The following is an 18,186-nucleotide window of genomic DNA, read 5'->3' as shown; positions in this document are numbered from 1 at the left end:
GTCAGAATGGGAGGATGCAAGCCATCTTTTCTATGCTTCGTTCTTGGATAAAAAGAATGACAGTCAAAATAGGAGGATGGAAGTCCTCTTTTTCAAGCCTCGTTCTTGTATAAAAAGAATGACAGTCAGAATAAGAGGATGAAGACCTCTGTTTTCCAAGCTTCATTCTTGGATAAAAACGAATGACAGTCAAAATACGAAGATGCCAGGACACCCAAAGAGGATCTGAATCCCATCGGTGCCTGAAGGAAGTGCCAAGAGTGTAGAGCCTGCAGTAGGCAGCACGATAAAGTGTTAAGTGTGATGCAATCAAGCGCAATTCGCGATAATGGAGCACCAGGAAGAAGGCTTCTTCTAGAAGGTGCACTGATCTTCTTCACCTGATAGGTATCTGAATGTTTATAAAGGCTGGAATTCCAATAAGAAAAAAAAAACGATCTTCGAGAGCTGTCGTCTGTCTTCTTAACACATCTGTAGTTTGTAAGATATATATATATATATATATATATATATATATATATATATATATATATATATATATATGTTTGTGTGTGCCAGGAGGTTCATCATGTATACGGCACTGGTATATATGAATATAACGAGAGAGAGAGAGCGAGAGAGAGATGAGAGAAGGATTACCGGAGCAGGAGAGGGATAGAGGAGAGCGATGAGTGAATGAGAGACGAGGAGGAGAGAGGAGGAGAGATACATATACACGGGAAAGGAAAGGTGTTAAGCAGAAAATAATGAAAATAAACCGACGCCACAACCTACCGATCTTTTGATGGGAGCCCTCTTCAAGGGCTTTGCAATGTGAGAAGGCCACATTGTGATGGGGAAATTACAATAACAACAAACTTCCAGAAATGAATGTTTCTGTGTGCACAAGAGTATCAAAGCTTTTATCAACTTTCGCTTGCGCCTTCAAACCTTATCCAGTGCTTAGGTGCCACTCGTCTTATCTTAAAATACACCAGGAACCTTCTATATCTTGTAATCAGTCCAACTTCGAAAATGAGTTAAAGGCAGCTTCACTTCTTACTTCTAATCATTTTCAACACTCATTTAGCCTGTATTAGAATTCTAAGTTGCTTTTCAAAAAGACACTTTAATCGAAAACTGATATTTTGTCTAGATGTATTCGCAGTCACATACGTTTACCCCGAAAAAGAACGCGTTCACAACGAAAAAAAATAGAGATTTGAAAAAAATGTGTGTGTAACTAAATAGTAACCGTTCACAAATCCTCGGTTCAAATGACAAACTACCAATAAAATGAACACCGACTGTCTTTCTTATATTTTCATATTTCAGTCTTCGACATAACAATTCTAGAAAGGTGGGTAAAAGGCGTTACGCAAAGTAGGTTTCTAAAGTTATACCTCTTTTCTCAAAACGTGTATAAAATTTTAAGAGTCACGATAACACTCGAGAGTAAGTTCATTAACGGATACGTTAATAATCTCTTTCAGTGCAAATTAATTCCTTGTATGAGGTGTGGATGGACTCACAAGAGTCTTTCAAATGTTCTAGAAGCGTGTGTGTGTGTGTGCGTGTGTCTATGTTCAGGGTGTGACGTGATACCTTTTGGCAAAGTTCTGCCCTATTACCCCACCTTCCCTCCCCCCCCCCCCCCAACTCCCACCGTCAAGTTCTCTTCCTCTGGTTTTCTTTTTCTTTCTTTCGTTCTTTCCCTTCGGTCTTCTATCACTCAGTTCATTTCCTCTTCATCTGCACATCTCCAGGTCCACAGTATGTTTGGATGAAAATGAATAATGACTTACGTAAGGTTACGCTGGAATTCAACGAGTCACGAATTGTTTGAAATATGTTTCATGCCAATAACTCTGAGGGGGCCCTAATTATTCCACATCATATCTGTCTATCATTAAAGACCCAAGTTAATTAATTGAGCTTGATGTGTGTTTTCAGCTTTTTGGAGTCTCTCGGTATACTTCTCGTTGTTGTAAATAGGGTTCTCCAAACTTTTATATACCTTCCTTTCGTGTCTCACCTCACTACTTGTTTCATTAAAAGCGTTTTTGCGAAATATCTTGATCCACATCGTCTCATCACCAAACGTCATATGAGACTATTTCTTCATCACCATTTTTAACAATTCCCTTTGTTGAAAATACACTGCATCGTAAGAGAAAATAACAACGGCCAAATAATGAGACCTGAAAGAGACCAGTAACAAAAAAAAAAAAAAAAACAAAAAAAAAAAAAAAAAAAAAGTGAAATGTCCCAACAATAACAAATGAGCGTCACTGGAGCGAACCTGGTGTCTGTCGCAAAGTGTGAGCGAGAGGGGAATTTCACGCGTTATTCGTCAGCTTTCCCCTCGGCTTAATCGGAGAAAGGGGAGAGTTAAAGAGAATCAAGAGCTTTGCTTCGGAACACACACACACGAACCACAGTTCACGACTGAAGGTATAAACTTGAAAGGCCCTCCTTCGCGGGCTCCTCCTCCCACCACCAGCCAGCCAGCCAGCCACCAGCACCTCCGCACCACCCGACGACGAACTACGTAAGTCAGACACCGCCCTCCTCCTCCTCCTTCTCCTCCTACCCCTCCCAACCTCGCTTCTCGTAAGAATGTCTTTCGCACCCACCATTTACCACAAACGCCAAAGGGATAATTATCCTTCTCTCGTAAGGACCTAGACCTATTCCCTTCGCCGGCGCTGTTTCTTAAACGTGCTTCTAGAAACGAACGTTCGACCACCGGCCACGAGAAGTTCTCCTCCGAATCTGAAATCCTCTCGTTTTATAAATAGACTCTCCTTCGGTTTCCGAGAGAACATTTGAGCTGCCCTCTCTTGGCAGAATGCGCCCGGATTGGTTGACCTTATTTCCCGCTACATCATGAATTAAACTTAGACACACCTGCTGCTCTCCTTCCCCAACCCGACTTGCACAAACACAAACACACGCACACTCGACTTCCAGAGCCTCGCAGAAAAATTAAGTCAGTTCTTCGCTTTCCTGTTTATGCTTATTTATATGTACATAAGTATATCGTGTGCATTTTGCATATATTTATATATGTTGGATGGTACTAATCAAAAGAATCTTGAGAATTATAGCTCATATTTGCTTTATTATATTCGAGAGAGAGAGAGAGAGAGAGAGAGAGAGAGAGAGAGAGAGAGAGAGAGAGAGAGGGCGCACTAAAAGTGTCAAGAGATGAGCATTTCAGTCAGGAAGTAAATCCGGTTTCGACGAAAACTAAAATTAACTTATGACATTTCCCCACAATGCGCGCGTTGTCCATATACACTTCGCAGCCTCTCGGAACTTCGGAGAATCAGATAAACCTCTGAAGCTCCTGTACGATCAGATATTATTCATGATCTAAAATTATAGATAAGGCATGGGACGTTGGGCCAGGAGGAAGATGAGTCTAAAAATTCCTGTAGAAGTACAACTCGATGGTGAGTAGAAAAAATATAAGGCATACGGGCAGGAGAAGATGAGTCTAAAAACTCCTGTAGAAATACAACTAAATGGAGCCTTATTTAGAACTACAGGAGAGATGGTCAGGATACGCTTGTGTAAGACGATGTCCAAAACTGGGAATGGAAGAACAAATTGCTGTATCATTAAGTGGTTGAAATGCTTCTAGGGAGAGGTCGTGGGTTACCGGCGTTTGGACTAGAGGTGGGAGGCTCTCGCATCAGTACCGGAGCCCAACAAAAGTTGAATGTTTAATGTTTAAGCGTTATCGAAGAATGTCTTCAGGTATCATACTGATAACTGTATTCATTCATAAATGAAACATGCTGAAAACCAACCTAAATAACAATAATCCATTCAACGTGGAAGGCCCATTCCTCTTCCCTCTACTCCGGCTAAGTTCTTTTGCAACAGCCCAACCCCTTACTCCTGTCTCTCCCCCACCAAAGGCTCGCAACCCCACCGCCCACCCCTCCCATCACAGCCAACCCCTTAGGTGTGTTCCGGGAGGTTTCAGGGAGCTCTCTATACGTACCTGTGGGGTGGAGAAAGACAGCAAGAGGTGGTGGGCCCAGCAAGAGGTTGGGCATATCGGAATGCTGAGACTAAAAAGTTGTGGGTGGTAAGGTGGTGGTTGCCGCAGCGAGAAGAGAAGGGAGTGAGGAGAGAATGGTGAGATGAAAATGAGAATGAATTGATGAGGAAAAATTGATCTTGAAAAGTAAGAGATAGAAGGCGATTAACAAATTAAAAAAAATCTGTAGAATATGGGTAATAAATACAACGAACGAGTCGACAATACAGAGAAAAGTAAGAGTGATGACTGAACGAAGGTGTGTTTGGAGAGGAGAGGCAGCAGCAGTGCATCCTGCCCACCTGCCCCACTATTCCTGCCTACTCACAGCCTGCCTCCTCCTGCCTCGTCTGGCAGGCGGCGTTGCAAGCTGCCGTGTGATGTGAGGGAAAGGCTTCCCTATCGCCACATCACATTCTGGGTTGATGTAATGGCAATAAATTGCCAATGCATGTCGCTACTGAAGACTTGCTACGTAAATAATGGGTGATTTTGTTTTTCTCCATTAGGAAAAATTGAAGGCTTGCCAGGAATGTTGCGTGATATGAGTGAAGGAATTTCATACCCTATATAAGCTTTAGGAAGAAGAAGACGAAGAAATAAGCTTTAGAAGTCAGAAATTAAACAATGTTTAAACGCTTCATCAATATCCGGTCTCGAGAAATATAATTCACACACACGAATGTAAGCATTGCGGTTCACGACTTCGAAGACGGAGATGAAAAGAAATGTCTTGAATTTATACTGGACATGACACATTGTGAAGCAGGGATCGTTTCATAACGCGTCAACTGCTGAACAAATATATACGAAGGAATGCGAGGAATTACATAGAATATAATTTCTCTCTCTCTCTCTCTCTCTCTCTCTCTCTCTCTCTCTCTCTCTCTCTCTCTCTCTCTCTCTCTCGGAAAGGATACATGCCTGAATTTATGAATTCAAAAAGAACAGTACTACGAAGTTCCACGGTACCATTTTAACACTTAAGAAGGATTCGCTTGGCAAAAAGCCCACCAGTCCCTGAATCCAGTATCCTAAAATCAACGCATCTGAGAGCACAATTTCCCCTGACGACGGACAAGTTATAATCGTAGCTACTACGAATAAGATAATCCGGACTGGAGAATGTTTTGCCATTCATAAAAAGTGCTCATAAGGTAACTGGAGTATACGTATAGGCTACGCGTCGCTCCTTAACGATTTTCGTGACGAGACGCTACGATTTTCTAGATTCAGTGGTTCCCAAACTGGGGGGAAATTTCCCCTAGGGAGAAGTTTGAAGCTACCAGGGGGGAAATAATTACACTACCTTCTAACTAAAAAAAATCTCGGATGGATTTTCTAAAGTAGAAGAGCAAACTAAAGTCCTTTTATCTGTTACTAACCGCTCTCTATGGCTATGCGGTTAGTTGTTACTAACCGCTCTCTATCCACTTTACTCTGTAACTATATGTTTATGAGTATATTTGTACATTCGAAAAATAAATTAGTAAAATATTCACAGTGTGTTTTAACTACTCAATCCCTCATACACATGAAAGGGGAAAATCTGGATGGTCGAACTGGGTGCAAGGGGAAATCTAGTACCATGGTGCGTCTGACATTGCCTGGTTTAACTGCTATGCGTCTGCAAGATATAAATCGACGACGGTGGGTGTGTGTGTGTGTGCGTGCGTGTATGTGCGTGTGCGTGCGCGTGTTTCATCTGGATCTTATTCCCTACCCCTTCATCAGGCCCTGGGGGCTTCCTTAAAACGAATTCCCCGAGTGAAAGCCTGACAGACGTCAGGAAACCCAAAATAAACTGGTTTACCAGATATCGGGTGACCTTCTCGCTTTCCTCCGCGACGGAATGAAGAAAGGGGTCGATGAAAGTCAAACCAGAGTCGTCAGGGAGAGAGTTAATAACACGTAAGAATAATTATTATTAATGGAGGAGAATCATCTGCGGTCATTTTTCTCAACTGCCAACTCGGCTGGTTTGATCCACATTGTATCCTCTTTATACAAGTGTGGATTGTGTCTACTGTATATACATGATTGCATATATACATATATACGTATGTATATATATATATATATAGTATATATATATATACATATATACAAAAATATTGGATATATATAATACATATATATATAATTTATATATATATATATATATATATATATATATACTATATATATATATATATATATATATATATATATATATATATACATACAGAGAGAGAGAGAAAGAGAGAGAGAGAGAGAGAGAGAGAAAGAGAGAGAGACTGCATTAAGTATTGGCAAAATAAACACGAAACAAATAGTACAAAAATGCAAGAAACAAATGGTTACGTGCAGTAGTCCTCGTGGGCGGAGACAGAGAGCTGTCTGGGCATTTTCGTGGTGGAATATTAATAAATATTTGTCTAAACTTTCACTCGAAAACCTGATGACTCATAACCTGTTATGCAACTTCTGTTTTCCGCAAGACTTATTAGAGAACGACGCTGCATTCGAAGGAGATAGCTCTCTCTCTCTCTCTCTCTCTCTCTCTCTCTCTCTCTCTCTCTCTCTGAACGACGCTGCATTCGAAGGAGTCTCTCTCTCTCTAACTCTCTCTCTCTCTCTCTCTCTCTCTCTCTCTCTCTCTCTCATATAACACATACAACTCCGCTCAATGACTAGAAGCTTTTATAGTGTTTTAATGTCAAGTCCGTCCACCATAAAACGTAATTGCTTTAACGTTGGTGTCGCATGGAAGTCATTCTATTACTCAGACGTTTTCAAAAGGATTCACAACCGTGAAAACTCGTTTAATATGTGACTTAGTGCTGATAATACTGTCATGACGTTTCACAATGAAAATTGAAAAAAATAAAAAAATACAAAACACAGCACCTAGTCTGTATCAAGTACTGCCTTTGAATACAGCTTTGACATAACATTTTCACGACTCTCTCTCTCTCTCTCTCTCTCTCTCTCTCTCTCTCTCTCTCTCTCTCTCTCTCTCTCTCTCACTGCGAGCTACCTTAGATCAGGTAAAAACTTGGAGAGATCTCAGCAGCTTCCAAGAACTATTAAACCATATAAGGTAGTTTGAACACAACGAGACTTAACTTGATTTTCGGCGCCATTTGTTCCTGCAGTCCAGTCGGGGAAATGTCTTGTTTTTCATTACAAATATATCACTGATTTAAGCAGGGCAAACAACAAAAGCAAATGACAAAATAAATACTATTATCCAAAGTGCGCGGCACACACACGCACACACACATACACATTCCTGTAAGACTAGCTAAATAGGTCAACACTTGCAAAGCGAGATTCCAGAGAAAACTAAGCATGTATGGAAAAGCAGATGGAAAGCAGAAGGCATTAAAGATAATTACCAAAACCAATTGAAAATAAAAAAAATATATATAAACTGATAATCAGACAAAATGAGGAAGCAATGAGGCAAAACGCTTCAAAAGCTGCATTAGGCTTCAGTCTCCTAACCTCGACTGGGGGTGGGGAGTCAGTTTCCCATCTTGAGCTAAATTGTAAGACATTATAGAAGTAATGGTCTAGAAGTAACATTGGTCTATCAGACTATTATAACTCCTCTTTGCAGCTCTGGAAACTATTGTGTTGCGTTGAGACTTGCGGCAAAATTTGAGATATAAATAAAAAATTGAAATGAAATGATACGGGGATGATGTCTAATGGAGGTAGGGGGAGGGGGGGGGTGGAGAGGGTTGCGGACAGTTGGAAAGTCGCCAAATCATAGTCGATTAAAGTAACGTTGATGTTACCTTTTGTAAATTCAGAGTTGATTATATATATATATATATATATATATATATATATATATATATATATATATAAAATTAGTTTTACATACACAACTGCGTCTAAGCAGGACTAAACGTCTTGAAAAACTAGATTAATATACTACTGTAAAATATTTGCTTGACGCTTTCAATTGAACAGAGCAGAAGTGTGGGGACGTGTCAGCCTTTCTTCGGCGAGACGAATCTGTTGGCATCTCTGCAGATTTAGGTAAAACTGAAAGCACCCGATGATACATCACTGACGGTAGACGAGATGTGATGATCACAGATGCTGATGTCTTAATGGCCTCTTTCGGAACCGAGGATTAGGCAGTAAGAAGTTTTACGAGTAAATTTGGCTGTTTTGTGTATGTGTGAGAGAGAGAGAGAGAGAGAGAGAGAGAGAGAGAGAGAGAGAGAGAGCTCCCCATAGAAAATGGCAATTAATAGTTTTTTAAGTTACAAAGTAAAAGCAAGAGACGTACGATCTCCAAACGTGAATGAACTTAACAACAGCTATATAAGGGACGTGAAAGATGTTTGAAATTGATGTCAATCAATCCTCAGTCAATTTTTTAAATTGATAATACTGCTTTTTGACGAATCTTGGCTAAAGAGGCTCCTTCGACATGAAATCTCGTGCCAAGATGCTCAAGGTCTCTTGCTCTCTCTTCTCCTCTCCTCCCCTTTCCTTTCTTTTGTTTTCTTCTTCTTATTTCCTTCATTCAGAAGAAGATCAATACCGTATGGCCCCGAGAGCACCGCTGGACTTCTTCTTCCTTAGTTTCTCCTGAGAATCTGCGGCCTTGACCAACGGTCATTAGTTAGCTTTCCCAAGTCTCCTCTGATAAAGATACTATTTATACCGATGTGTTTTTCACAGTCTATTAATCTATTCAACTATCTTTGCCAGTTGAAGATAAATAGAAGACAGTTTGACAAACCAGTAAGATAAAAGAGCATTTGCCTCGACACTATATAGTTATGCTAGACGCTTCCACATTCTCGGCCAAAAAAAAAATATAAAATGAAGAAAAACCAGTTTGTTTTTGTAGCGAATAATGACACTTTGGAATTTCCTGTCATTAGCATTTTCTTGTTGTTGTACATCTCGCATTCGTCTAGAAAAAAAACATGAGTTACAACGAAATCAAAATAACAAACATAACCAGTGATGTCAGTCATACGCACGTCGGAGCGATGCCGATGCGAGGTGCAAATATGGTGTCAGAATGAGTCACCCCACGCGACCAGCTGAGGAATGATTCACCTAAATTGGCAACGCCCTCCTGGGGGCTATTAGCTCTACCTGGGACAGGGGGTTAGGATCCTGGAGGAGACCGGGAGGTTTCGGACCCCACCCCGTGTCATGTCAGACTGAAACTGATGAAGGATTCTTCGTAATTGTAAAATAAGAAGAAAAAAAATTGTAACGTTTCCAAAACTCAGTCATTCAGAATCCGATTACGGGGACATATATTGGAGATTATCGTCAATAAATAATCATTCGTACCATATCAAAATGAGGTATAAAAACATGTTAATATATGAGAAGGCCTTTTTAAAGAGCTCATCTTTCTCGGGGAAAAACAAACGTGGAAGGAAGCTCACCACTGACTAGAAACATCTCGCCAAAACTTCAAGGACGTCACTTAAAATCCCTAAACACAATTTCCACCACAAAACAGATGATCAAAAAGGAAGAGATGAAATAAAAGGAACGATTTTCAAGGCCTGCAGTGAAGCTGAAAGATAACCGGAATCATTCCGATGCAGTGTCGGAATATCGTCATAATTTGGGTAAAGGCCACATCCGTGTGCATATTTCACGAACCGTAAAAGGAAATAATAGTGAGAAACGCGAACCCGCAGAGGCACTGAATGTGACGGTCTCAAGGCTCAAGGCCAAGGTTTCTGCGACGCCTAACTGCGGGCTAAAAAGAAATATATCAGAACGACAATCATGTAGAATAGGTATATACTAGGATACCACTGAAGGAGCTGTTTGCTTGTATGGTGTTTTTTTACGTTGCATGGAACCCAAGTGGGTATTCAGCAACGGGACCAACGGTTTTACGTGACTTCCGAACCACGTCGAGTGTGAACTTCTATCATCAAAAATACACATCTCTGACCCCTCAATAGAATGCCGGAGAATCGATCTCGCGGCCGCCGTGATGGCACGCCAACACCTTACCGACCATGCCACTGAGGCGCTACTGAAGGAGCTGGTTGGTTCTTCGTCAAGTCCGGAATTACAGTAGCATAATTGTCCGGCATATATATATATATATATATATATATATATATATGATATATATATATATATATATATTATATATATATACATGTGTGTGTTTTTGTGCGTGAATGTATGTATATACATATATGCATAGAGACGACAGACAGATAGACAGATGTACATACCCTATATTTACATAATCACAAAAGTGTGGTATATAAATTATATGAGATAATCACTCATGCAATGCTGTGTGAGAACATCCAGAAGAGCTCATAACATTATAGAACAACATAAGAATACTGATTTCAAATTTCAAATCGCTTGAGAAGAAGAAGAAGAAGAAGAAGAAGAAGAAGAAGAAGAAGAAGAAGAAGAAGAAAACCTGCCCCGCGTCTTGGTATGGCCGTGAGCGAAGTCATAAAGGCTACAGGGGCAGTGTCCACATCTTTTTTTTTTCCATTTTTTCTTCCTTAAAAGGGCAGGCTTGTAGATGGTTGGCCCCCTTATACAGAGCTTGGCTTTATCATGCCTTCATTTACATTACTGCCTGCTCATGGTGTTAGAAGAGACTGCGCTCTGCTCAGTTTTACGTCGCCTTGTTCACTGACCTGGAAAGTTTTCTCCTTTTTGGCCCCTCCATGTTGCTATAAGAGTAGAGGCCAATAGAAGGGGCAAAATAATGCCCCTTTCAACTCCAGCTACAAAAAAAAAAAAAAAAAAGGTAGGTTTACGCATCAAAGGAAGCGACCGATAAGTTTGTAGTGCTACAGGATTTGTTTCTTGGCAAACCTATTCAACATTATATATATACTATTATATAGATAATATATATATATATATATATATATATATAATATATGATATATCAGAGGAGAGAGAGAGAGAGGAAGATATGACGAGAGAGGAGAGAGAGAGAGAGAGAGGAGAGAGAGAGAGAGAGATGAAATCACTCTCTTGGCCAATCTATAGAAATATCATTAAGTTTCCTTTAACACGCAAAATACCTTTACTGCTCCTTTGCTTCAGAAGAATTCTTTAACTGGCTGAGAGTTATATTCAGTCCTAAACAATGCACAAAACATTTCTTTAATTTTCTTCACCTCCACTTAAATGGCGTTAGCAATATTTACTGAATTTGGTGTGAGTGTTACAATTAAGAATCACATATAATGACTTAACACTATGTTCAATTCATATAAAGGCCAAGCCAATTATGAGTCTAATACACGAGACAACTGACATTTACATAAGGAGTAACGAATAGAGATGTGTTTCGAGAATACAAAAGATTTGATAACAAACGCCCCCGTCTTATTAGTTTTAATTTCCAGCCGTTTGAAGCTAAATCTACCAGTGTTGTTGTGTTTACTACTCAGAAGAAGAACCCCATTGATTTGGAACAAGACCACAGGGGCCATGGGCTTCAAGACAGTCAAGCTTCCAAAGAATATGGTGTTCATTAGAAAGAAGTAACAGAAGGTAAGGAGAAATGCAGGAAAAATAAATCAATGAATAAATAGCAAACGAATAAGTCAATGATTTAAATGCATTATCAGGGACCTTTGTGTCATGGAAACAGGACTTAGACTTTTGTCATCAACCACGATCTCGCTACTGTGATCCTCATTTGCCAGCCTGGTTATGCTGATGAGGGAATGACATCAGCCCATTATTGTCCCGTTGGTTAGTCAGCTGGTACACTTACGCCAAAGGTCAGGGAGGAAATAAGGGCTAAATGAGTCGCTCCCAAACCCCCTGACTACCCCTGCGCTCTCTCTCTCTCTCTCTCTCTCTCTCTCTCTCTCTCTCTCTGTATAAATGTGATGAAAATTTATATGCCCATAGCTATCTATCTGTCTATATCTATATATATATATAATTATATATATATATATATATATATAATATATATATCCTTAAATCCACGGTAGAAAGGTAAATGAACAGGGACTTGGAACAAGTACTTCCGTAGTATATTCTACAATTTCACGTTCCCGCTGAATATAAAGAAGTTGTCAGGCCTTTTATATATACTTCTCTTATATTCAGTGAGAACTTGAAAATGTAGGATATACTACGAAAGTACTTGATCCAAGTCCCTGTTTCTATTATCTTTCTACTGTTTTAAGGATATTTTCAATACAGGACACATGTGAACATCGAATATCTGTTGAATGGAAGAATGAGTATATACATTTATCATATAGATATTTTGTAGTATATATTATCAGTAATATATGCCGTATGCTACTAGTCCTGCTAGATTATCTTCATTGGAATGAACAATTTATATTTTTTCAAAGCAAAAGAATGGATCTAAAAATAGGATTTTTCATGTCTACAATATTTACTTATAATTTGGATTTTTGTCTCATAAAGACTCGTGAAATATTTTCACTATGCCACACAATCTATTCAGTATATATATATATATATATATATATATATATATATATATATATATAGATATATATATATATATAATAATATATATGTGTGTGTGTGTGTGTGTGTGTGTGTGTGTGTGTGTGTGTGTGTGTGTGTGTGTGTGTGTGTGTGTGTGCCTAATCATTAACCCTAAAAAGATACTCGTAGACAAAGCAACATCCGATATTCCAGGATTGTCTAGAACTCTTGTGCACCATTCCCTTTAAATCAAGTTCAAGGACGTCCGCTGCATTTTGGGTTTCTGGACCCCGTGCATTCATTCATTCATTCATACATACATACTACATACACTGATTAGTGAAGGCAAGCATGCGAGCAGCTTACACAAATAATACAGAATACAGGCGGTGGGCCTAACATGAATGTACGCCGTGTATTTCTGTGGCTTCCCATCCCCCATAGTTAAGGGCAAACAAAATCGTTATATATATATATATATATATATATATATATATATAATATATATATACACATGAATATATATACATATAGAAAACCTAACGTGTGAAATTTCCCATGGAACACTTGGTTCGAAGTGAACAAGCACGATCGGCGCGTTCGCGCGCCTGCACGAGGGGTATTGATCCTGTGCCTCCCGGCAGGATTCGTGGCACCAGGGGCATCGTAAAACGAACCGCCACTGGCCTTCATGGAAAAAGGAGACGAAGATGTGACGGAGCACCAACGACGCTCGTGGCGTCGTGCTAAATTAAAATCTTATCAATTCAAAGGCTTCAGTTTCCACGGGAAATCAAGTCCAAATCAGAAAAGATCTCGCTCAGTTCATCAGCTATAGAACGCAACCCTCTATACTTTGTCTCGTGGAGTTTTGCAAGCCTGCAGAACAATGTATTGGTAAAAAATCTCCCGTGAAAATACTCCAGATGTAATATTTCTTTTCGTAATATCTTTGAAAACCATATATATACCTATCTACCCGTTCATATATCTGTATATCTATCTGGGTGTTTTTGGAAGTGTTACGAAGCATTTGGAAGATGCTCGTAAAAGAGTTCGCAGTAGTGTGTCGGAGTTCCTCGTGGCCTTCTGGACGTGGACTCGAACTACTAAAATTATAGAAAAATCTCAATATATATATATATATATATATATATATATATATATATATATATATATATATACACCAGAGTTTTCTATTATTTCAGAAGGTCAAAGGTTACGAAGAACTTCGCCGCATCACGACAAGCATATCTTCCAGATGCTTTGTAACACTTCCAAAACGACAGTCTGAGAATCGATTACCCTCGAGTGTCACTTGAGAGACTAGATTGTTATGAACGAATGATGAGGCAGAGTTGAGTAGGGCTCTTGATGGAGCTGGAGCATGCTAGGAATGTCACGAGGGGCTCGGGGTGGGGGTGGGGGGGTGAGGTGAGAGGGATAAGAGGAGATTTTAATCTCGAGGCACCTGGCAGCTCTTGAGGTTCAATTGCATCATGAATGAAATTTCCTCGACTTATCTCGACGATGCAAATCATAACTGCAGACTTGGGGCATCCGGTGACGACGACATTAAGGAAGGTGTCGAATGACTTTCATCCCGGATTCTATTCTAATTCGTTATTGGATCATCCATATGTTTTGCTGTTCATTATTATATCAATGTGGTCACGTGTTTGCATGACGAGTGTTTTACACGTATTCACGTGTTAAAGGTTGTACAAGTACGTGGAATAATGAATGCAAAATAATTGCACTAGCAAATGTTTGATAAGCATGAGTGTTATCAGTTCTCTCAACTTCGTTTGGTCTCGTGTTTAGTAACGAGATGTTTGTCGAGAGACAATGACCAACTGACTTACATGCAAACTGGCAGAGCAACGGAGTATGAATATAAGAGAGAGAGAGAGAGAGAGAGAGAGAGAGAGAGAGAGAGAGAGAGAGGTGTCAATCTTTCCTGTATGTGCTTAAGCCTTCATTTCAAAGCAACATACAACTAACTTCGATGGAGGTCAAAAGTGTACCGAGTCACGTTGCCTAATGACACTCTTTCACCTCTCGACACAGCAACTTGCCTTGTTTCACAATTTAAAGAACTTTCAGCTGCTTTTTACGGTTTTGGCTGCGTGGAATTCTATCAACTATTTTACCCCCATAGAAGCAAATGAAAACATTTGCTTCGGGTATGTTCATTAATGGGATCATGTTTCTGCAAGACACCAATCCCTGGCCGTCTGTCTGTCTGTTATCCTTCAAGGAAATGGCTTCCCGTGTATAAATGTGGAATCGAGAATAAAAATTCTAAAAATTCAGGTCAGCTTGTTATGCAAACTGAATCAGTCAGTTTCCTTTTTGCCGTAAATTTGGACATGACTTTTCTCATTTTCAAGAACAGGTTTTTAGTTATGTTAATTTAAAAAGAAAAAAAATTCAACGTTAAGAAGGCATTTCTCCGTGTACAAATATTTTCTTAACTTCGGTAGGGAAAGTATTGCGTCATCTTTAGAAGAAGTTGGCGATAATTTTAAGTCATTAAATTTAACAATGTCAGTATCGAATCTGATTTTCTTTCTGGAAACCTCAGTTGACAAAGTTTTCATTATTCCTTACATAATCGAGTGATATGTAAAACTAATATATACTTTTAGGTTGCCCTTACAAGAAGTAAAAAAAATATGTAAAACTAATATTCACTTTTAGGTTGCTACAATGACGTAATATGTAAAAAAAACTAAAAAAATATACTTTTTGTAAAGGTTACCCTTACAAAATGAAGTAAAAAAATATGTAAAACTAATATATACTTTTAGGTTGCCCTTACAATGAAGTAAAAAAATATGTAAAACTAATATATACTTTTAGGTTGCCCTTACAATGAAGTAAAAAAAATAAGACCATCTTTCTATCCGCCTTCTAGAGCTCGATTACCTAAGACGTACTTGGTACTTACATATTATTTGTATTTTTAGCAAATAGAATCAGCAGTTCTAAATCTTTTCATCTTCTACCATTACATTATGCTATTCCAAGCTCATAGCTGCGATCGATTTTGGCTGTATTGTCTGTATTGGATCATTTCTTTCCTGCTTAAATGACATTTTTCGAAACGTGATGAACGTCAGTTATAATAATAATGAATTCAAATTCATTTAAAGATATTCTCCGGAAAAGCTGCTTAAGATGGCATTTTTCCAGACATGATGAACGTCAGTTATAATAATAAGAAATTCAAATTCATTTAAAGATATTCTCCAGGAAAGAGAACGATTTCACCGTAGGAGTGTAAACGCAACATTCGCGACCGTTAGAAATATAAGACAGGTGCGCCGGCAATTAGTTGGACCAACATTCCAACATGATCTGGAATCCCACCTTCACATGTTTACCTTCTGAAAAATGTTTCTCCTCTCTCTTCTCTCTCTCTCTCTCTCTCTCTCTCTCTCTATCTCCTCTCCTTCTTTCCTCTTTGCCGACCACCCGGTCTGGTCACCAATAAGAAACGATATTCTGCATCAAACAGACTTTTATTCAATAAGATATATGTTATTACTATTACTTGTCTTTTATTTATTCTGGAGAGAATTCGTACGTCATGCCACTAAGGGAATAAGCTTTGCGACAAAACAATGTAAAGTATTCTGTTATAGAAAAGTTAAAATAGAAGAAACAAAGAACTGACTGGCCCTCGCATGCGTCTAGAGAAGCAATACTGTGTCAGGCAGATAGTCGCCTCAAGTATTATTTGACTTCATCCCAAAGTAACATTTCATTTTCATCACAGTGAAGAGTCTCACTAAGTGACGCAACAGTTCACAGTAGTTTGCATCTGAATGACTAATCTTATCTGTGTCGCATGGCACTTACGGATTCGACGGCAGTGTCAGTGCCAAAGATAAGACGCCCTCAAAAAAAAAAAAAAACTTTCTCTTGGATTATCTAACGAAAGAATGTCGCTGAGACAAGAGATGGAAATTAAAGCCTTTGTGTTTGCGATTGAAAAAAAAATGAGATAAAGTTTACAGCATGTGTACAAACTCCTCTGTTACATGCACTACCTACTATTCGAAGTCAGGCGTAACTAGCAAAGCTAATAATATTAAAGTAATAAGGCTCTACCGTAAAATAATTCGTCGTTCAGTGATCACCAATAAAAGAATTAATCGGGAGATCTGTCTTCCACAACTTACCTTGGAAAACAGTGTAGATTTAGGGCTGAAACTCCAATCAGGCGGCGAATGATTGAAAAACATATCCCCTTCTCTTCTTAATTGTTCCTTGAGATCCTTAAGTATTTCTTCTCCCGACTTTCTCGCACTCGGGGAAAAATTTCTAAACCTTTCACTGAAAATGGGTCTGTCGTACAATACTTTGGCTCTCGAGTCACTGAAGCTCGGTGGGCCTTCACCAAACTCTGAAGAAGTAGTCCGACTGGGTTTCGTATCTGAGCGTGAACCGTTGTAGAATGACATACTGACGTTAGGCGCCCGGCCCGTACCTATTATACTGTCGGGTTCCACACCGTCCCACGCACTAGAACATACTACACCTCCCTCGAATTGGCCCGAACTTGCCAGAAACATTGGCTCGAACCGTCGACGCTTGCGATCCTAAACCTGATATTCTTTTTGTATGACAAGTTCCTCTCGTTTTCTAATCCTCCTATAAACTGTTCTTATTAGGTTAACGGAATTATTTGTAATCCATTATTCTCCTTTTCCATCGCGTTTTGATATCGAATGGGTTTAGAATATCACAAAATAAAATCACTGATCGGAAACTGGGAAGCTGTTGGTGCCAGGTCGGAATTTCAGTTGTTTTTTCCGAGGTCTGTCGTAGAAGGGGTAACTATAGTTTGTTTGAGTAACTGAGACTCTTTATTATTGTATTTGGATGTGAAATGAATACATTTATCATCTTCCTATGAACTGTTTCGCGGGATTTTAGTTTTATAATTATGAGAAGAATCAAATGCGCAAAATCCAGCGGGAGGAGATTTTTATCTAAAAGTTGAACTTAACATCAGAAAATCTTGCGAAGAGATTTCTGTTACCTGGAAAAGAGGGTGTAAGTTCATTTCTAAATAGCTGGCTTCTTAAGCCTAGTTTTTAACAGAATTGAAGATCCTCTCATTGAAATGGTAACCGGAACCACACAGCGGATCGTGGTGTAGCAATAGTAGATTATGTGGTCACCTGAACAGTTTTAGTACGGTGACTGCACTGTTTATCTGGGTCTTACGGTCTTATTTACTCCTCACAATCTTCGAGTTAGTTACGGATGTTCCCATTTCCTCTCTTACGTTGTTTCAGGGTTTTCCTTCCCTTAAATCCGTTTATTTTGGTGTTATTTCATCAGTTTTGGCTTGATGCGTTGCGTTGGGACGGACTCTAACTGTAGCGGTCAAATGGACAATGTCAGGTTACGCGTGTAGCATGAATGAGTCAAGAGAAGAGCGTATACTTCTATGCAAATTGCGTCATTAAAACCACTTCTCAAAAAACATTACTCAAAGTCTTTTGGTATGTGGAGTCGAAATGAACAACCTAAATCAGCATAAATGTATAGCCAGGATCGTGGCTGAAGCTTCGTTATATGACCACCGAATCTTTATTTTCTCTCAGGTTATTCAATAACAACATTTTGTAGTATTTTGTTATTTCTTTCATACATTACAGAGAAATCTTTTCCATTCCTCA

At 39.1% G+C, this 18,186-nt stretch overlaps 1 protein-coding gene across 5 annotated transcripts in view; it reads right to left on the bottom strand.

The window, feature by feature from the left end:
- The window catches only part of LOC135208809 (BAG domain-containing protein Samui-like), a 25,499-nt gene extending 8,454 nt beyond the window's left edge, over positions 1 to 17,045 (bottom strand). Inside the window, exons 1-2 of one of the 5 annotated variants that reach the window (XM_064241340.1) lie at positions 2,282 to 2,502; positions 775 to 1,131 (exon numbers count right to left, since the gene is read on the bottom strand). In XM_064241340.1, the coding sequence (XP_064097410.1) occupies positions 775 to 828 (54 nt within the window). In that variant the 5' untranslated portion in view covers positions 829 to 1,131; positions 2,282 to 2,502. Of the gene's footprint in view, positions 1 to 774; positions 1,132 to 2,281; positions 2,503 to 16,677 lie in introns of those variants that run through there. The other 4 variants (XM_064241342.1, XM_064241341.1, XM_064241339.1 and 1 more) reach the window with 4 other exon arrangements.
- Between the last annotated feature and the right edge of the window lie 1,141 nt (positions 17,046 to 18,186).

Source organism: Macrobrachium nipponense, chromosome 35, assembly GCF_015104395.2.
Source record: "Macrobrachium nipponense isolate FS-2020 chromosome 35, ASM1510439v2, whole genome shotgun sequence".
Taxonomy (NCBI): Eukaryota; Metazoa; Arthropoda; class Malacostraca; order Decapoda; family Palaemonidae; genus Macrobrachium; species Macrobrachium nipponense.
This window is presented reverse-complemented; position numbering and strand designations above follow the sequence as displayed.